Source organism: Nanorana parkeri, unplaced genomic scaffold, assembly GCF_000935625.1.
Source record: "Nanorana parkeri isolate BGI_ZX_2015 unplaced genomic scaffold, ASM93562v1 scaffold397, whole genome shotgun sequence".
Classification (NCBI taxonomy): domain Eukaryota; kingdom Metazoa; phylum Chordata; class Amphibia; order Anura; family Dicroglossidae; genus Nanorana; species Nanorana parkeri.
In genome coordinates, this window is record NW_017306665.1 from 323,201 (window position 1) to 344,432 (window position 21,232).

The 21,232-nt window shown below is 44.2% G+C and overlaps 2 protein-coding genes across 3 annotated transcripts in view; one reads left to right on the plus strand and one right to left on the minus strand.

The window, feature by feature from the left end:
• Positions 1-6,392, minus strand: part of KIAA0196 (KIAA0196 ortholog) — a 43,392-nt gene extending 37,000 nt beyond the window's left edge. Inside the window, exons 1-6 of the mRNA XM_018559465.1 lie at positions 6,357-6,392; positions 4,575-4,793; positions 3,217-3,362; positions 1,699-1,783; positions 903-1,003; positions 322-514 (exon numbers count right to left, since the gene is read on the minus strand). Of these exons, the coding sequence (XP_018414967.1) occupies positions 322-514; positions 903-1,003; positions 1,699-1,783; positions 3,217-3,362; positions 4,575-4,760 (711 nt within the window). The 5' untranslated portion in view covers positions 4,761-4,793; positions 6,357-6,392. The remainder of the gene's footprint in view (positions 1-321; positions 515-902; positions 1,004-1,698; positions 1,784-3,216; positions 3,363-4,574; positions 4,794-6,356) is intronic.
• Positions 6,393-6,576: 184 nt separating this feature from the next.
• NSMCE2 (NSE2/MMS21 homolog, SMC5-SMC6 complex SUMO ligase) overlaps positions 6,577-21,232 on the plus strand; it is a 204,637-nt gene continuing 189,981 nt past the window's right edge. Inside the window, exons 1-2 of one of the 2 annotated variants that reach the window (XM_018559467.1) lie at positions 6,577-6,600; positions 10,534-10,683. In XM_018559467.1, the coding sequence (XP_018414969.1) occupies positions 10,548-10,683 (136 nt within the window). In that variant the 5' untranslated portion in view covers positions 6,577-6,600; positions 10,534-10,547. Of the gene's footprint in view, positions 6,601-10,530; positions 10,684-21,232 lie in introns of both variants that reach the window. The other variant, XM_018559468.1, reaches the window with a different exon arrangement.

A 21,232-nucleotide genomic window follows, 5' to 3' on the forward strand; every position in this document is an offset into this window, starting at 1 on the left:
CCCCCCCCCCCCCCCCCAGGCTTTCTTTTTTTCACTTTCATCCATCATTTTACAGAGGGGGGCACCTTGGACAGGCAGGTCTTGTCACTAAGGAGCAAGGTCCGCTTAAAGCCAAATAGTTGAATCCTATGACACTGGAGTGAAGATAACTTAAAAGGGTCAGTCATTAAAGAAAAACTACCCACCCCTTTCAAGAGACTGAGGTAAACCTATTGCAAGATTCAAGCCCACTCAGAAAGTTTGAACTTGATTGCTAGCTGTAAGGAAAAAAAAGAGCAATTCTTTATTTGCATGTGTGATTTATCATTCCCAACACCTTACCTGATTATAAATATCATCAGATCTCAGTCTGCCGATCACCATGTTGATGAATGTATCACTAATAGGCACCCGATTGAAGTAGCTCTCAGGATAATTCGGGGGGCGTTTAGATCCTGGCTGGCTGGAGTAGCCGGTGCTACGCAGAAGCTTACAAATATCATCCATATTGGAGTCAACAGACGATCTGGCGGCACTGAATACAGATGAACATAATAATTCACCAAACTGAGTACACAGCCTGATATGGAACAGTCAACCTGAATTACATAATCTTAGGATTCTGCAGAGCACAGCGCTGTAAATGTATTTCAACTTGTTACATGGTTTGCCTGGAGTTCAGATTTTACACAACCTTATGGGACAATTCTTCTAGTAGTGTTTGTGTAATAAAGGAGTACAAGTTCCATAACCACATAATAAAGCAGTTTGTGATAGAGAATACACAGCTCAAGCTTTTCCAACATTGAAGCACTGGGGCACAGGATATTGGGCAATATGCAATAGAGTAAATAGCCAATTACCAGAGAAAGAGGCAAGGTCTTCAGACTAAAATTATACAAATAAGGCCGATGGATACTCACCTATATCTGTAGTATGACACCAACATCCTCTCCCGCACCTCCCCTTCAATCTTCTGGTCAATTACCAGCAGCATCACCCCATACAGGTACAAAGCTTCACACTATGCATCACAAAGCAATTTGATCAGTTCATTTCAAAATTACATGTACATTTTTATTATAGACTTTACTGTATATGCTTGCAGGTTCTCTTATTAAGGACACCTACTCGATAGCCCAAAAAGCCAATTATGTGGCTGCAATTCAATACAATGTATAAAGCATGGAGAAGGAATTAGCTTTGGCCATTGAATGATTGTTGGTGTTATGTATGGTGATCAAAGCATAGCAGAAGCTCGAGCAACTGTCTACGCCTCTATATTAAGTAGGAATGCACTGATACCAGTCTTTCGGTATTGAGTACCGATATTTTTTTTTCAGTACTCGCCGATACTGAATATCGATTTTGCAAGTCCCATTTAGGAAGCCGGGCTGCATGTAATGACATGCCACCCGGCTTCCTGATTAGCTGGGAAGCTGGATGGTGAGTAATGACTCACTGCCCGGGAAGCCGGCTCCATGCTCACCAAGTGACGAGGGAGCATGGAGCCGGCTTCCCAGGCCAATCAGGAAGCCGGGCAGCTTGTAATGACTCGCTACACCGGATTCCTGATACCGGAAGTTCTGGTATTGGGATAGGCATCGGGAGCATTTGGGCGAGTACAATACTAGTATCAGTGCGTCCCTAATATTAGGCTATAACACAGACTCCAGCAACATGTGGTAACCTTAGGTATAGTGGATATCTTTTACTCACTAAGAGTTGCTTCCCATCTTCATTGAGAAGGACGGTTTCCAGGGTTTGCTGGATATAAATTCCTTCATTAAGGTCTTCCAAATACCTGAAACCAGAACATACATTTACTTACAGATAAAACACTACATATTAGCTAACTGAAATAACATGTACTAATAATTGAAAGATGAGAAATGAGATGATTTAAATTGAAATGATTTCCATGTCTGCGGCCACCAGCACAGGGCGCCAGACTCCCTTGTCATTGCTGTTCTCAAGGCAAACAGTGATTGACCCTGACAGACAATTTTAGGCGACTGCTATTGTTTTCTCTCTGAAATGGCCCATCCAACCTCCAAGGGCAGGCATTTTACATAAAAAAATCAAGTAGTTGGATCACATCTATGTACATGGCCAGACATCAATGCTTATGGTCAGTCTCTTCTAGTCCAGCCTACGGACCTATGATGTTAACACATCTAATGCAGGTCCATTAAAATGTGAGGACGTTGAGGGACATACCATAAATGGAGGGGGAAAGAGGAGGGCGGTAACTGACAGAGAATCGTGCAAGTATTTCTTCTTTATTTTCACCCCTAGACCAAAACGAGCAGTTAACCCTTGCAGTGCGGAGGTTGCCTCCCAAGGCAAGGGTTAATTTTTAAAAATCCTTCTTTAAAGGAAAGTTGTCAATACTAAATCATGGAGGGTGCAACAGGTTTATTTTAAGACCCTCTTTGCATCCTATCTACCAAAAATTCCCTTAAGATGGCCAATCAGCTGCAGCCACTGTCTGGGTATTCAGACAGACAGCCTTAGTTTGCTCCTTCACTACTGCTATTGGATGCTGGGAGCAGTAGGAGTCACTCAAGTCATAGCTTACACATGGCAATTGACTCTGTGCTTGGCCCAGAGCTATCACATGCAATGGGCCATATGCTTCTCCATACCCAGAAGTACCAGGTATTTTTTTTTTTTCACTCCTGCCAATTTAAAAGAGTTGTGGGTGAGCAGATTAAAGTGAGTATGTGCTGTTGGATGGCGGGTGTAAAGTAAACATATAGATTTTTTTCCTGCATGGGCAAAGTACAGGTTAGCATTAATGGACACATTTAGAGAAGAATACCTTTGAGAAATCCCTTCACCCCCATGAAAGCAGCTCACAGGGCATATTTTCCACCTTACCCGATGCAGCGATCTTTCGTCTGAAATGGTCCAGACAGGCTTCTCTCTATTCTGAGCATGCATGCCACCACCCTATTTATTCCTATGAGTAGCCATACACCTCTAGCAGTCCTTAAGAGTACTGATTACCCACAGGAGTGAATGCGGCCACTGCGTGCAGATGGGTAATGATGAGGAACCAGCCATAACCTTGTGGCATTCATGTATGCTAAATTGGTGGGGAGGGGAAGTATAACCACTGGTTGGCTGCACCTAGGGGGGTGAGGGGATGTATTAAAGACAACTCTGCTAAAGGTAATGTTGCCTTCAATGCGGCAGTGAGGAATACAGGAACTACAAAGATTAATACCGTACCTATTTAAATCCACAATGTACTTGTGAACACTCTCAAAGGCCAAATAGAACCTTGTGAGGATTTCTATGTTGTTCTCCCGAAACTCCTCATCCAGGTCCTGAAGTTCCGGCTTGGCCTCCAATTTCCCCTCATAATTCTCAGGGCCCTGTGGAGAGGAATCAAATTATACTATTACTGCTGCTAAGCTTTATATAAAGTGTTTATTCTACATTGCAAGTGCTCCATTTTCCATGTTAGTATACGAAAGCACTGTGAATCATAAATTTTCCCACAAAACACGGTTTTACTTTCTTTCAGCCTTTTTTTTCATGTCAGTGCTGATCTCCTCCAACCTTTTTTCAGCAACTTGCTGTCTACATGCACTCATTCCAGTGTTGGCTGTGCATCATTGCTCTGCACTGGCTTCCTGATAGTAACAAAGCACATTGGGGGGAATTTAGTAAAAGAAGATAGAAGATGGAGCAGCTGTGCATGGTAACCAATCAGCTTCTATAGTCATCTTGTTTGGTTAAAAGGAGAATTAGGGGGAGAGTGAAAAACACTCATCCCCCATAATTCAAGCCGACCTGTGACAATGAAGTTGTCACAGGTCGGCTTTATTGATCGGGAAGTCACATATACCGCCGATCGCTGACTTCCCGATCATCTCCCTAAAGAGAGCGGTGACGGTCAAGGGATTCCCCCCTCCGATCCTCCAACGCTGACTAGAGGGACGGATGGGGGAGGGGGCGGGCACAGCTGGCTCTGCATCTAGATTGACAGCTTGCTCTGCCTATCAGCCTACGGTGTGGATCTCGACTGCATTGCCGGGATTCGTCCAGGCTGCGGCGATCTCAGTACATAGCGGTCAATAGCTCGCTATATAGTTTTTGGTCACGGGAGGTTAGTATATGTCCTCCCGTGACCCTGAAGAGAACTATGGGATAAAAAGGTTACCCCATAGTCCTCTTTTAAGCTTCAAAAAAGAAAGCTAGAAGCCGATTGGTTACCATGCACAGCTGCTCCAGATTCTGTCTGTCTCCAGTCTTAGTAAATTCCCCCTCAATGTGTTTTGGTATGCTTGTAGTCTCCACCAGAGATGCATGTGACAGAATGACAATGCAGAAATACATCTGATAGACAGGGACAGATCGTTGTCACCCCATAGCAGAAATGACTGAACAAAGACCTTCATGGCAGGATCACCAGGCATGAATAAAAAATATTACTAAACCTGCAGATTTAAAAAGATGGAAAGCGACTATAGAAGTTATATTTACATTGTACATATAAATAGGATTGTAGTGATCGAGTTTACTTTCCTATTCATTATTTTTTAGTATTGGAGTTTTATTGTTGTCCTCTGCTGCTGACTTACTTTGAAGTAGCTGAAGTCAAATATAATCTCCCCATATTTCTGTTGGTCGGCCTTGTCCTTCAACCTAAATACCCCGGGAACGAACTCAGACAATCTCAGGAGCTCTGCGATGATGGCGTTGCCCCGGGAGACGATCCGCAGGATGGCCTGCCCACAGAAGTTGTTTTCAGCTAGGAAGTCCAGCATTATTGCTCAGCTGGTGCAGGAGGAAGGGAGAACCTGTATGAAAAAAAACTTACATAGTGACACAAAAAAAGAAACTCAATGGTAGTCTGAAAAACGTTATAGAAAAAGTTCCAAGACAATCCTCTAATCCTTGAACTGGGCTGGACAAATCCCAGGAGAGGGTTAGCTAATGTTCCTTAGGGGAAATTTTTCTTAACCCGAGCAGAGGGGCTACACCCGTACTTCAAGGGTTAAATGCTGGTTTTGTTCTAGGTGCAAAAATAAAGTTATACTCACTGGGTCCTCGGATGTGACTTGCTGTTAGACCGGTCCTTCCAATGTCTCTCCCCCCTCTGCTGCAATGGTCCAAGGTCCCAGAGTCATCATCACGTCCTATATACAGTGTATAGGACGTGAGGACATTGAGGGACATAATATCCCTGCAGCGGAAGAGGAGAGTTGCTGGAGGGAGCACTGTAGAAGCCCAGCAGCTCCGAGGATCAGGTGAGTATAACTTTTTTTTATTATTGTACCTAGAAAAAAAAATTAGCACTTAACCTTGCAAGGATAAGGTGAGGAAAAAATTCCCTCCGGGTCTTCTTTAAAATTTATAGCTGGCGCCTACATTTTGAGGATTTCTCTTGTTGTCAATAGAGCTAATGCCTAAAATAAATCCTGTGGGCTCCTGGATTGGACAGGCTGGCTCCTGAATTCCATTTTAATTTGTCCTCCCTTGGCTTTGAATAAAGCTGGCCATACACCTATAGATTATCTGCAGATTTTCTATGGTCAATGGGAAAAAGTGCAACAGATTCCTCCATCTACGCTAAACTGTGTGGATGGAGGAACCTCCCACTGGGCCAAGCTTCAGTATCTTGCTAGTCGGCCCCGCTGGCTCTCAAAACACCTGAACAATGCCGGCATCCAATCAGATTGTTCAGGTATTTTGACAGCCAGAGGAGGGGAAGGCTGACAAGGCGCCAGCGATGACAGAGGAGGAAGTGAAGGCTGATAAGGGCCAGCGATGACAGAGGAGGAAGTGAAGGCTGACAAGGAGCCAGCGATGACAGAGGAGGACCCAGATAGCAAGCAATTGAGCTGCAAGTTTGAAAATGACTTGCTAAACTATTGCAGACTTGCCGAGCTTCACAATGTTGTTGCACAATTACACCAAGTCTGCATTGCAAGTCTCCAGATCAACGTGCTTTGAAAAAGTGCTTTACACTTGCAGAGCTCTTGCTAAGACCTGCAGGACTCTTGCTGTAGACTTGCCAAGCAAATTCAAAAAGTGTCAACTAGAACTTGTGCTGCAAGTGTTCTGCAAGTCTACAACTTGCCAGGAATGTGTGCAGCAAGTTAACAAGAATTACAATTTAACCCTGCCGCAAGTTTGTGGCGAGTTATCCTTGCTATCTGGGGAAGTGAAGGCTGACAAGGGACAGTGATGACAGAAAAGGAAGTGGAGGCTGACAGGGACAACGATGACAGAGGAGGAAGTGAAGGCTGACAAGGGACAACGATGACAGAGGAGAAAGTGAAGGCTGACAAGGCGCAAGCGATGACAGAGGAGAAAGTGAAGGCTGACAGGGACAGCAATGACAGACTGGGAACACCTACCTGTATCACAGTAGCTGTGCCGTGCCCGCCATTCTACCCCCAGAGCTTCATTACACACACACTGACATCCCATCACATGACCTGCCACCAGTCCGTCATGTGATCCCCGTCGCCTTTCCATGACGTCAACTCGCGCCCGCTGCCATGACAACCTCCCAGGGATAAGCGGGGCCTGAGGGAGGAGAAAGTCGCGCGTTGGAGTGTCATGCCGCGCTGGGACTGGTAGAGGGATAGCGGCGAGCAGGTAGGGGCTTCTCCCGGCCGTGTACTGATAGAGGATTACAACTCCCAGCATGGCTTCGTAGTAATCACCGGCCCTCAGCAACAGGGATGGTGACAGAGGCAAAGGTTGGAAATCATTCTCAGGGACCTGAATCCCTTCCTGCCCAGTCCATGTAGCACTGTACCTCTTATTGTTATCTCTCCCCTCCTTCCCTCAAAGTATTTGCCAGGTCTAAGCAACCTTGGCCCCCCCTAGCTGGGGTGAAACTACAAATCCCATAATGCTTCTGTCTCTTGGAGTCATGCCTGCGGCTATCATAGTCTTGCATAGCCTCATGGGATTTGTAGTTCCTCAGTAGCTCAAGGGCCCAGGCTGCCTATCCCTGGTATAGACTGTGTGGTTTGGGAATGTGCAATATTTGCATACAAGTGTGAATGGGGCCTAAAGGTTGGAGTTCTTCCGGATCATGTGATCACCCAAGACAGCCACTCATAGTAATTGCATGCAAAGGAGAGGTTTGTTTACAAACAAACTTCTACAGCCTGCACATGGCACAGTCACACAGCATTGTCACATGGGGCGGAGGGGCGGTCCTTAGCCCTGTGCAAGTTCCAACACAGTCACAAAGCTTACAGAGGCCTTTGTTTTCAGGGTCCTGGCGGGCAGGGAAGGTAAGCATCGGTATCCTAGGGGGTGGGCCATGAAGAGAACCTGTCACTGTCCCCTGAATCTTATTCACAAATAAATAACCGCAGGGCTTTTCCTTCTCTGTTTCACATATGTGGTTGAACCCAGAAATATTAATGATGTAAGAACTTCAGCCAATCCAAAATACCTGTGCCAAAGGATTCACCCCATACAGTCAGTGTGAGCAGGCCTGCCCTATGCTGGCACTCGCCACACGTTTATGAGAGCACCTATTGTGAATGGAGGGCTACTTAGAAACGCATAATGAGGGAATATATCAAAACTGGAGCAGTTGCCCATAGTAACCGATCGGCTTCTATTTTCAGGTTGGCTTTGAAAATGAAAGGTATAAGTTGGTTGCTATGAGCAACTGCTCCATATTCTGTCAGCTCCAGTTTTGATCATTTCCCTCTCAGTGTAACAAGCATTTAAAGCAGGGGTAGCCAAACTCCAGCCCTCCAGCTGTGGTGTAACTACAAATCCCATGAGGCATTGCAAGATTCTCACAGACATGGTTTCCAGAGGCAAAGGCATCATGGGATTTGTAGTTTCACCACAGCTGGAGGGCCGGAGTTTGCCTACCCCTGATTTAAAGGAACAGATTCCCTAATGGTGAACATCCACCTGAGGACGGCACCTGAACACGCAGTCCACTAGTCTGAAGCCCCTCTATAGCCACTCTTCAATTCATCCCCACACAGCTACCTCCTCATGTATCACTTGCCCCTCCCTTTTTAGATTGTAAGCTCTCTGCTAAACCCTCCCCCCCCCCATTTTGTCTTTGTAAGTAGCTTTTAAATACTTGAATAAGCCGCGAGGGAACATGGAGCTGGCTTCCCGGCCAATCAGGGAAGCCGGGTCCATAGTATGGCCCGGCTCTTGATTGGCCAGGAAGCTGGCTCGATGCTAATTGGCTGGTAAGCCGGCTTCCTGGATAGTCAGCATGGAACCGACTTCAAGGCCAATCAGGAAGCCGGGCAGTGTGTAATGATCCGCCTCCTGGCTTCCTGATTGGTCTGGAAGCCGTCTCCATGCTGATTGGCCAGGAAGCTGGCATCCCAGCCAATCAGCACCTAGCCGGCCAAACAGCATGGAGCCAGGTCTAACTCTGCAGAGGAACATGTCAGAGCTCTGCAGTGAGACTACTGCTTCCTCAGAGAGAGCAAGGATCCCACTCTATAGCTTGCTGGCAAGCGACAGTCTTTTTTTTTACCCAGGCTGTGGCCAGTTTAGAAAAAAAAAAGGCTTTTTAAGACATTAAATGCCCTTTATTTTGATGCACCTAAAATGTATTTAGCCAATTTATACTGAAAGCTCAGGGCTTGTTCACACCAAATTCAGACCGGATCTGCATGAGTTTCTGCACACGCAGTGCAGTGGGTTTTGCCACGTTTTTCGTCACGTTTTTGATGCGTTCCTGGCCGTTTTTGGTCAAATGAAAAAAATCTTTTTTTTTAAAATGGGCTTTCAGTGCGTTCCAGGGCGTTTGTATGCGTTTTTTAAAGCGTTTGCATGCGTTCCAGAGCAGGTAAAATAGGACTTACTGCAGTTTTTTTACATGCACTGGAACTAAACGTTGCGGTGTGAACTAGAGCCCACAATACTATTGGAATACATTGGACGCAGTCTTGATCCGGTCTGCAACTGCTCTGCTCCTGGAACGCCCTTGGTGTGAACAAGCCCTAAATCGGCTTTGAGACAGTTTTCTGCGTCCGTCCTGCAACATTGTTTTATTTCCTGTTGATTCTGCCAGCAGATCCATTATTTCTCCTCTATCTTTAATGGATTAGTAAAGTCCCAGCATCTCCTCTCCAGTTATAACATCAGCATTGTAATAGGAATACATAGGAGAGATGTTTCTAAAAAATACAATCAAAGCTTACTGGAAAAAATCCCTTTTATGTAGTGAGCGCTGCCTTCCGTCTGCCCGTCACTTCCAACTACTTCCTGGATTCCCAGTGTGCTTTGCGTCTCTTTTCCTGCTGCTTGATGTGATGCAATCTCCATTTTTCAAGACTACATAGTCCATCATGCACTGCTTCCAGCAAGCAATGATGATGTTACATTGTTCAGACTTTGAGCTGTAGTTCAGACAGCAGTGGTGACACCAGGAAGTGCATATTCATAGTGTTGAGTGAAATGGTGTCAGTGCATTGAGGAAGTCCATCCTATGGGCATCTTCAATAAGTAAGTTTGCAAATTTCTAGATGGATCTGGTTATTACAAGTGGGATAGAACTTATGAAAATTCAGTACAGAATTACAGATTTATTTTTTGACCACAGATATCCTTTAACAGGGTGACAACGCTCCTGTGCATTTTCACAATAGTTGTGTTTTTTAATGGACTCTTAAGAGCTCTGCCTAGTTGTATGTGTGAAAAACAAAAAGATACATTGTTGCATTCCTTACCGGAAACAGTATTGCAGTCCAAAGAGTTCGTTTATTGGAACGTCATGTCACCAAAACTAGCGCTTTTGGGGCCACGCAGGGTCGCCTTCATCAGGCTCAGCAATGACCAGTGTTTGTAGTTGTATGTGTGATCTCGAGGTCACATGACAGAGGGTATTTTCATCATTTTGTACATACTGAATGGGGTTTATGATTATTAATTAGGGATGCACCGACCAAGTAATGGTACTCGCCCAAATGCTCCGATGCCTACCCCGATACTTCCGGTATCAGGAAGCCAAGCAGCGAGTCATTACACGCTGCCCGGCCTCTTTATTGGCCGGGAAGCCGGCTCCATGCTCCCTCGTCACTTGTGACAAGGGACCATATAATGACGCGGCGCCAGGCTTTCTGATTGGCCCGTGACGAGGGAGCATGGAGCCGACTTCCCGGCCAATCGATAAGCTGGGCGCCGTGTCATTACATGATTGGCCAGAAAGCCAGCTCCATATTTTCTCGTCATCTAGTGACGAGAAGCATAGGGACGGCTTCCCTGCTAATCGGGAAGCCGGGTGGTGAGTCATTACACGCCGCCTGGCTTCCTTAACCAGTTGACATCCGCGGTGTTAAACCCCCTTCCCATCCAGGCCATTTTTCAGTAAGGGGAAAAAAATATCAGTACTCGTTACCGAAATACCGTTATGGGTGCATCCCTATTATTAATGTCAATGTTATTCACGATTAGTGTATAGGGAAGATATTACAAGTCAGTTCAGGTGTCAGAGCCCCCTTACCAAGCCAGTACCCAGATTGTGTGCCCTTTAAATGGATCTGTTAAAAGTTATTGACTGTGCTTTGATATTTTTTTCTTTAGCAGATAATTATTACAACATGGCTGGTCGTGATGTGCCGTTCAGTTTCTCGTCTTTGGACACGTCTATCTCCTCCCTGAAGAACTGCCAGACTTATGTAGACACAGGGATGGACATTGCGACGAGTGTGGCGTTGGATCTTCTGCAGAGCGGATGTAAGTTCTGTTTTCATTTTCCTTGTTTGATGACTTCTCTTCATATAGATCGGTAGAAATCAGACTTTAGTATTTGACCAGCTGGTGACTGTAATTTGTAAAGCGAGGGTATGTTGTAGCCCAGTTTGTACATTTTAAATATTAATCATCTGGAAGCAGTCACAAGCATTCACTTATTATGTTCGCAAACAAATCGGTTTGCGAACAGGAAGTTCGGAAGAATATTGCATCCGTTCAAAAACTCCGCATCGGGTGACGAACACAACCGCAGCCATCTTCCCCGCTCTGACACGTGGTCGTACCTTCTTCTAGTCGAGATCACGGTCTGATCACAGTTTGATTCGGTTTGCGACCAATTTGGTTCACGACCAAAATCGTGGAACAAATGAAGTTTGTGAACCGAGGTACCTCCGTATATAACTTTTTCCAATAATGGTTCTCTTGATAGTTCACCCTCCCTACCTACTGATATTTACCTTTTGCTTTACTTCCCCATCACTCTTTTTGCATGCCAGAGCCCTATGCCTAATCCCTATGTAACCTCTGCGTTGGTCAGTGAAAGAGCTTACACAGGGTTAAAGGCATACTCCACCTGTCGTACCATGTTTCATGTTACACCTGAAACCATCACGTGGTGTTTCTCCTTGTAGATATCTGTTTTGTTTTGAATTTAGCATGGCTGCGTGTGGTTCCATTTGCACAGCTGTGTCATCTATTCACAGGGATCCATTTTTGAATGCGTTTTATGTAATATCAAATTATGGCCACTAGATGGAGCTACATGGTAATAGGAAATTAGTATTTTCTATTCTGCTCATCGCCATCTGGTGGTCTTAATGTGATATTACAAGACAAGAACATTCGGAAATACATTCCCTTGTAATAAAAAAAAACAACTAAAGAATGTGCATTGTGGCATATAGCCTCACAAAATGAATGTTCACAGATATTTTATTTAGTTTATGAATAGACCACATAGTCTGTCCCTCCTGTGACATGACAGCGAAAGTCAGCATTGCTTAGGTAAAACTCTGAACAGTGTCTCTAGTTTTCCTCTTTTACCTGTTTTGAAATGGGAAATGCATTTCTCTACTTCCATGCAAATAGGTTACCGAGATTGTTTTTGTGAAATTTGTAAAATGTGACCTTACAAAGTATGAAAACAGTCAAGCCTTTAGAATCGTAGGACAGTCTCAATGATGTATAATGAATGGAGCTGAAGACATTCACTTCATTAGACTGTCCACTGTGTGGGACAAAATCCTTGGTGGATAATACAGGAGACCCATGGCTGCTCGGTCAGTGTGCATGCATTGCTCTTGCAGTTTGCATAATCCACTTATTGTAAGCAGCAAATATGCATTTCTGGAAAACGAGATGGACACCTGAAGGGGAGAAGATGCAGGCTGCAGTGTGCTCAACCACAGAAATCCAGAGAGGGAGACTACTATTATAATACAATGTTACAGACTTTTCCTGTCTATGTGGTTTGGTTTCTTAAAGCCGTGCCTTTACAGTCAAAATCAAATTCTACCAATGCATCCCTCTTTGTATGATGATTAATAATAACATGGACATGTCAGGTGTAAAATACTGTGATTGTGAACTACTTACACTTGCAGAACATTCACTTCCTGCTTTGAAAGGGCAAAATGACTTCAGTTTGCCAAAACAATGCACACTTGGATTGCCTTGCCATCAGCAGAGCATTGCTGGGAAATCTCATCTGTAATCTCAGGAGATCTCGGGGAAAAGCATTTTCCTCCCCTGAGATGATGTGCATGGTCACATGTCCTAGTCACATGTGCCAGAAGTACATGGAGAGTTAGTAATCTACCCTTAGTAAACATGGCCACTGTCAGACTGGGGACGAAAAGAAAAATAAGTTATGAAAAGAATACAAAGCCGGCAATTATCTAGAAGAATGTGTTTGTAGATTGTCATCACTAAACATTTCTAAAGGTGTCTTTGTTGTTATTTTAAAGATATGGGGAAAGGTCCACTTTAATAAACAGCAGGCAAACTGCAGGAGTACACATTGGCTGTACCACCTTGACAGTGCATTCCCCTTGTGTTGATGAGGGTCCAGGGTCCTGTATGGTGCTAAATTAGGGTTTATATTTTTCTGGCCAGGGGTTGTATAGGTTATTCATTTAATATGTGGGGTGGCATACATGATAAAAGATTATTGTTGTATTATTTGTGTCTCCATTTTAGCATTATGGAGGCACAGCAAACATTCCTTCAAGTTCAATCACATTGAGAACTCCCAAAGTTATATCATATGATCTGAGTGTAGTGCTTTACTTGCGGAGAAAGTTAAACTGCTTAGAAATGTCAGGGCTCCTTTAATGTGCAAGTGTGCTGAGCATATTTGCACATTAAAGCATGCTTCGCTTGTGAATGACCCTCTCCAGTGATGTGATGGCCATGCTCCCCCTTGTCTTCAATGCTTTCTTCAGCGCGGCTCTGCAATGTCAGATTGTTGTTGTTGCCGTTGTAATTGTTATTATTATTATACAGGATTTATATAGCGCCAACAGTTTGCGCAGCGCTTTACAATACAAGGGAGACATTACAATCACAATACAATTCACAACAAGATGGTAAGGAGGGCCCTGCCCCTGAGGGCTTACAATCTAAAACATATAGTTTAGTAGCCCTCAATTTGCTGACTTTGGGGTCACAGGAGGACATTATTAAACCAATCCTGTGACCCAAAAGAGAACCAAAGCCAAACAAAAAGGTTTAGCTTATGTTCTCTATTGAAGCTTAATTAAAGCTAAAAAATACAAAATGTGTCTGTGACGACATGGTGATCAGTTTATAAGTTAAATGCGTATTGGGGTTGAGTTATGTTTTGAGTGCGTTATGCTGTGTGACCTGGTTATGGAAAGACTATCAGCCCCATCCCTCGTTATCTCCTATTGTTCTCTGAGGGAGCTCAGAACAATGACATTCTGGCCAGGCTCCTGCTATGGCTGTCTGGAGTTCGTTAGCAGGTGGACACCTGTGGTGTTATGAAGACAAAATGTCCAGGGAGGGGACGGGGGATGTGATTGGATTATATTCTGATCTGATCACTTTCTGTATATAAGTTTGTGCAGTTGCTCAATAAATGAGAGTTTGTTTACCCTACACTCGAGCCTTGGCTAGTGACTGGGGAAACTGGGAGCTACAGATCAGCGGGTTCCAATATCTCCTCAGCAAGGAAGAAGACAGCGGCGGACATACTCATCCTGAGTACGGGGGTCCGTCACAGTGTCCCCAGGAGTTTTGGCCATAATGTGATTGTATGCACGGCATATTAGCCCATTATGGCAGACCTACCTGCCAAACTGATCCCCGACTCGGCAGAGCTGCACTTCTCCCTCAGTGGCCTAATGTACAGAAAGAAAGATTGTAGAAAGCTTTTATGGCGGAAGAGTCTCTTATGCTATAGAAAGCTTCCCAATCGGCAGTTTTTATTTTCAACATTCCACTTTCTTGTAATACTATCAGGCTGCATATACAGCAAGGCATTCTATGGGGTGTTAAGCCTTGCTGTGACACTTCGCTGATGATCCTGCCATGAAGGTCCTTGTGTGACATTTCCTGCTTCAGGGGTAAAACTTTCTTTTCCTTTCTTCCAACTGTGCTCCTACATTGTCACCCTGTCACATGATCTATATAGGTCTACTATAAGCTGCGATCAGAAGAGTGGCATAACCCATTAGGCTTGCATACATTTTATGGCATGAAGCCTTGGCTGGCATGCATGTAGTTGTGAAAGGTCTGCAGGAGATCAACAGCACTGAGATGCAGCAAACTATAAAACATGTAAAAATAGGAGTTTTGTTTTAAAAAGATGAAGCATTACTATATAACAGTCTCAGGAAGAATGCTATAAGCCTGTCATTATGCCTTCTCTGAAGTGTCCGGTAGGTGGGGAAAAAATACCCATTGACATCAAAGCAGGATCCCGTGATCATCTATAGTGAGGGAGCTTTTCATGCTGGCCAGCACGGGGCTTGTCAGAGTTTCACCATATACAAACATTTCAGCAGCAGTCAGCAAACGTGTGCCTTCTGCTGGAAATCCACTGAACACCCAAGAAGTTGGCAGGATCAACAGGTAATATACACTATATTGTCAAAAGTATTGGGACGCCGGCCTTTACACGCACATGAACTTTAATGGCATCCCAGTCTTAGTCCGTAGGGTTCAATATTGGGTTGGCTCCGCCCTTTGCCGCTATAACAGCTTCAGCTCTTCTGGGAAGGCGTCCACAAGGTTTAGGAGTGTGTCTATGGGAATGTTGGACCATTTGTGAGGTCAGGTACTGGTGTTCTATCGGGTTGAGGTCAGGACTCTGTGCAGGCAAGTCAGGTTCCTCCACCCCAAATTCACTCATCCATGTCTTTATGGACCTTGCTCTTTATGGACCATGTGCACTGGTGCGCAGTCATGTTGGAACAGGAAGGGGCCATCCCCAAACTGTTCCCACAAAGTTGGGAGTATGAAATTGTCCAAAATGTCTTGGTATGCTGATGTCTTAAGAGTTCCCTTCACTGTAAATAAGGGGCCAAGCCCAACCCCTGAAAAGTAATCCCCCCCCCTCCACCAAACTTTACACTTGGCACAATGCAGTCAGGCAAGTACCGTTCTCCTGGCAACTGCCAAACCCAGACACGTCCATTGGATTGCCAGACAGAGAAGCGTGATTGGTCACTCCAGGGAACACGTCTCCACTTCTCTAGAGTCCAGTGGCGGCGTGTTTTACACCACGGCATCCCACGCTTTGCATTGCGCCTGTTGATGTAAGGCTTGGATGCAGCTGCTAGGCCATGGAAACCCATTCCATGAAGCTCTCTACGCACTGTTGTTGTGCCAATCTGAAGGCCACATGAAGTCTGGAGGTCTGTCGTTATTGACTCTGCAGACAGTTGGCGACTTCTGCGCATGCGCTGACCCCGCTCTGTCATTTTATGTGGCCTACCACTTCGTGGCTGAGTTGCTGTTGTTCCCAGTTGCTTCCACTTTGTTATAATACCACTAACAGGTGACCGTGGAATATTTTGCAGCAAGGAAATGTCACGGGTGGACTTATTGTACAGGTGACAACCTATCACGGTACCATGCTTGAATTCACTGAGCTCCGGAGAGCGACCCATTCTTTCACAAATGTCTGTAAAAGCGTCTGCATGCCGATGTGCGTGATTTTATACACCTGTGGCCATGGAGGTGATTGGAACACCTGAATCCAATGATTTGGAGGGGTGTCCCAATACTTTTGGCAATATAGTGTATATAGATCTATAATAAAGGGCTAGTATCATTGAACACACAGTGTACAGGCTTTATACCATGTTGGTTCTTATTTTAGCCTTGAGATTCACTTCAAAGAAATAGCATTTCCTTGGTCTCCTTTTGGTAGACTTTAACTGTAATTCAGGTGCCCTGGCTACCGTTCTTTTGTGAATTTGTACCACAGTGGAGTATGTGTGTTCTCCCCATGTTTGCATGGTTTAATTTGAGATTTGCATGATACAGCAATGACGGTAAGGCCGACCCCACACATAACCATGCACGTTATAACCTGTATTGATGCAACATGCAGGATATGGTTGGCACATATACAAAAGATAGAGTACACCTCCACTGTAGAGCAACGCAATACTGTGCTCTGATGCATTGTTATGCAAAAACAGTGCGTTTATGATCCACACCAGATAAATGAGCTGCCACAGTGTGTCTTAGTGCCCACAACATGTAAATGGGACCCAATTCATTGTTTCATGTATACTCGCACGTGTCCACTAGGTGGCAGCAAATCATTATGCAGGAACCAAAAACAACATTTCCAGTCTCGTAGGATCTTTGACATCACAGGCCGAGGCTGGAGTAATGTCAGACCTCAGGTATTTAATAGTAACCGGTCACTGGACTGATGAGCCGCACAGAAATGTGCTGAACTAGTGAAAACGCTGATTATTATAGCTGTGCCCTGTCATGGATTCCACATTTGCGGTTTTCAGTCGCCCGAATCAGATTATGCCATTTAAAATCCTTTTCTGGTTCCCGAAAGTACTGTGTGATCCATCTTACCAGAAATCCGAGCATGCTTGACTGCCTTGGCGGTGTTTATTTTATTTTAATTTAAGAAGGCTTTAGTTGTGTTAAGTTACAGAGCAATGCGATAAGGTTCCGACTGGTGTCAAAAGAGGACAAATGACAAAGAGATCTGCCAGCCAAATCTAGGCACTTAAAGTGAACCTACATTGTGCCTTTTACTGACCAAGTTAACAGGTTTACTCTACAAGGGGGACTTTAAAGCTGGTCTCTGGGCACAGTTACCCCAGTGATTGCAGAGATTATTTAACCCTTTCCCTGCCAAGGACGTATGTTGTACGGAGGAACAAAAGTGTTCCCGTCTGGCCAAGGACGTAGGACCTGGCATTTACAGTTCTGCTATAAGCTCATGGTCGCTCTAGCAACCATGAGCTTAATGTCATCCGGAAACTCACAGGCTCTGTAGCGCGGCTGAGCGGGGGATCGGTAAATATCATTGATATTTAACGATCCCTCTGTGCAGAGCAAACCCCGGAGCGATCGTCTGATCTCTCCGGTGTTTGTAAATAACTGGGGAAACATAGTACTATGTGTTCCCAGTTATAAATGAACAGGCTGTGATCTACATCACAGCCTGTTCATTCAAGAATTTATGAATGGGGACTAGCACTCACTACTGAGGCTCTTCCCCATTCATAAACTGGTGATAGTAAAAATATTTGCTATCATTAGTTTCTGATTGAATGGGAAGCCTCTGTACTGAGTGCTTCCCATTCATTGAGTGCTGAGGCTGCAGAAAAAGAAATTGAGGACTGTATGTCCTCAATTTCTTTTTCTATTTCAAAAGGGAAATGTCAGGGGTCTGTTTAGACCCCAGATATTTCACTGCAGCCCCCAACAGTAAAAAATGTGTTATTTATTAACTTAATACAGTTTTATCTTTTAGATTTAGTCAGAAAATTATTTTTTTGTGCGATGATACTGATTTTAGCGTGTTTTATCAATTGAATTGTGTATTTTTATCGGTTTAATATTAATTTGAGAAACATTTGCGCAATTATCGCAGTGCCTACAAATTTAGTATCACCATCTTTTTATTCTACCGGGCCTGTGCTTTCAGAAAATATATGGTTTGGTGGGATCTTTTACAAACGCTTGCAACCCAGCAGTTAAAATCAAGTCAATGGGAAAAATTGCAAAAATCGCGTGGCTAGCTGATTTGAAAAATGTTCCGGAGGGCTTGGCAGCGAAAGGGTTAAAAAAAGAAAAAACCCCTAAAAGTTTCATTTATTCACCTAAATCTTGATCCCTAAATGCAAGTGACATGTGTACTCTTACTTGAATCTTGGGGTGTATTTATAAACATTTCGCTGAGCAGTCACCCTGCAAAATTACATCTACGTTTTGTTCTTTGCGAAGGGAGAACAAAATTAATTTAGCATTTTTTCATTCTGGGTCGAGTGTACCAGCAGGTAAATACTGCATTATGGCCACTAGAAGGAGCTGAGGAGCACAGGAAAAGAAGTCTTTATTTCCTATGCTCCTTAGCTCCAACTAATGACCGTAATGTGGTATTTTCCACACATTACTTCCAACCTGAAAATAAAATATTAGGGAGTCATGGAAATAATATTTGTAGACCAAAATTACAATATTTGTCAGGCCAAAACCACAAAAGTACTTTTTTTTCTAACCTTTTGTCAAATTGTTTACATTTTTTATATTTTTTATTTCTTTTATGTAATACTTTACTGTTAGGATATCTGATATTTCTCCAAAGCCCCTAACAGACTCCTGATATTTCCCTTTTTAAAATAGAACAAAATAAATTGAGAGCACAGAGTGCTCAATCTTTTTCTGCAGCCCCAGCACTCTGTGAACAGAAGGCGCTTAGTACAATGGTTTCCTGTTCATTCACAGTCTGGAGATCAACCCAGCCATGATTAGACAGGAAACCTCTGTACTGATTTGCTTCATGTTCATTCATAAAGTGAACCGATGGTAAATATTTACTATGTCTCCGTTTATAAATGAACAGGAAATGATGTAAGGCACTTCCTGTTCATTCATAACTGGGGACATAGTAAGCTCATGGTCACTCCTGTGATGGGACTACAATCTCGTGTTTAGTTTACCAATTTGTATTGCAATTGTAGTCCATCCCGGGAGTGAGCTTGGAGCGGTGACTACTGTACAACACACACACAGGGACCTTGGGGAACAAAAGTAGCCCCCCTCCAGAAGGAAGGACAGTGTCGGCACCAATTGAGAGATGATTTGAGGGTCTACAGCCGAGTGATACACAAATAAGATACATTTTTGGTAATAGTTAAGGCACTCCAATACATTTTTAAGATTTAGCTCCTGAGTTTAGTGTCACTTTAAGATCATTGGGAACAGGTAAATCACTTGTTTCCATGGCTATTGTCTTCTCAGAAGACACATGGAACAGTTTCTGTGTGTAAAGTACATTAATTTTGCACCCTGTTTAAATTTTGTATTATGTGAATCACGGAGCATCTTCCTCTTTGACATCTTTGTTATGTAGATGTGATACGGGTGTCTATAATCAGGCAGGATACCATACCTATAGGTTTTACCTATCCTGCTGTCATTGAGCTCCTATGGATTAGGCGGATTAACATTTTTGGATTCTGGCATGCTCCTTGAAGAATGTTCTTTGTAATTGTTAAAAGCTTTGCTCACTGACCTCTCCGCGGGCTCCTCGGAAGGTCAGGATGACTTAAAAAAAAAAGTATCAGAATCTGTCCACATCTGGTGTGAAAGTAAAAAAAAAATGTAGTGTTGACTCACTTGGGTTGTGTTCTACATCTGCAGCCTGGACTTGTATCTTGGCTTGTTATGTGTTAGGGGAGAGTGTGATGGTAGACATTTCAGATTGATTTCCTTTTAGATGTTACATTTTATCGGTGGTCTATGTAGTAACACAATGGGTGTCCATAGATTGTTCATTACTTCAAGGTGATGCTTCCCATTGTAATCACCATTTGCAGCCAGATTTTTACCAGCAAGGGGGTGAGGATATGTCCAAATATTTGGTATGAAGCAGAGAAGTGGATCAGAGTAGAGTGCATGCCCCACTATCAGGATCAAAGTACAGCATATGCACTCCTTTCAGCATCAGAATATCATGGTTCTCCCCATCATTTATTTATGGCAGGTATTTATATAGCGCCGCCAATTTTACGCAGCACTTTACATTGTTGTACATTCACATCGGTCTCTACCCTCGAGGAGCTTACACTCTAAGGTCCCTATCTCACATGCATACATAGAGGGCCAACTTAGAGAGGAGCCAATTAACTTTCCAGTATGTCTTTGGAGTGTGGGAGGAAAGCGGAGTACCCGGAGGAAAGCCACACATGCACAGGGAGAACATGCAAACTCCCTGCAGATAGTGACCTGGCCGGGATTCAAACCGAGGACCCCCGGTGCTGCAAGGCAGAAGTGCTAACTACTACCCCACTGTGCTGCCCAATCGGCCAGACCCAACTCCAGCATAGCCAGCAAATGAAAATGTGCAGTCTCTGGCAGCCCGTCATCATAAGAAACATAAAATACATTCACCTAATCTCCGGCACTGCCCCATGCAAACCGACTGATCCACCAATGCAGAGCTTCTGCATTTCCAACTCCAGTGACACCCAATGTCTTTCAACCAACTTTATCGGAGCCCAGGGTGTCATGGCTCTGCCCCTTGTCCTGGACTCACAAGAGAATGCTGCAGAATGCTGCCCCTTGTCCTGGACTCACAAGAGAATGCTGCAGAATGCTGCCCCTTGTCCTGGACTCTGAAGCGAATGCTGCTCCTTGTCCTGGACTCTGAAGCGAATGCTGCCCCTTGTCCTGGACTGCCCCTTGTCCTGTGATGTCACTGGACCAAAGGCACCTGAAAAAATAGGTATTTGCAAAGGGTTTTTTCCCCCCATATCTGTGCAGATGCTCCAAAGGGCAGGTAGGCAGCTTAGAGTTGGACTTTAATTTTCAGGACTGGCATAGCTTATTATTTTTTCATTCTCATGGTGATATGGACATGTATGAGCGTGAAGGACAGAATTGTTTAGCGCTGTCATCTGATTGTGTAATGCAATGACGTGGAAGTGCCTTGAGATTATTTTCGGCTGGCCACCTGGACAGTTGTTATGAGAATGTGAGGACACATGCTGAATGCAGCTGGGGCTCCGGAGAATAGTTTTGGACCCTCAGAAGGTTCCCTTGGTACGCGGACCAGTCCTGCATTGGGGCCTGCACATACTCACTGTACACAATGTACAAATTCAGTGGAGCGTGTACAGCATATGTGTGGGCTCAGCCAGCAAGGATTTGACATACGATATTGTGGTACTAGTAGGTTGCACAGCCTATATTTCAGTGGATTGTGGGCAGGTAATTATAGGACCGAGGTATGCAATGCAAAAAGCATCCACGCACATGCAAAAATGCACCACAACACACATCGCTGGTGCAAGTCGATGTA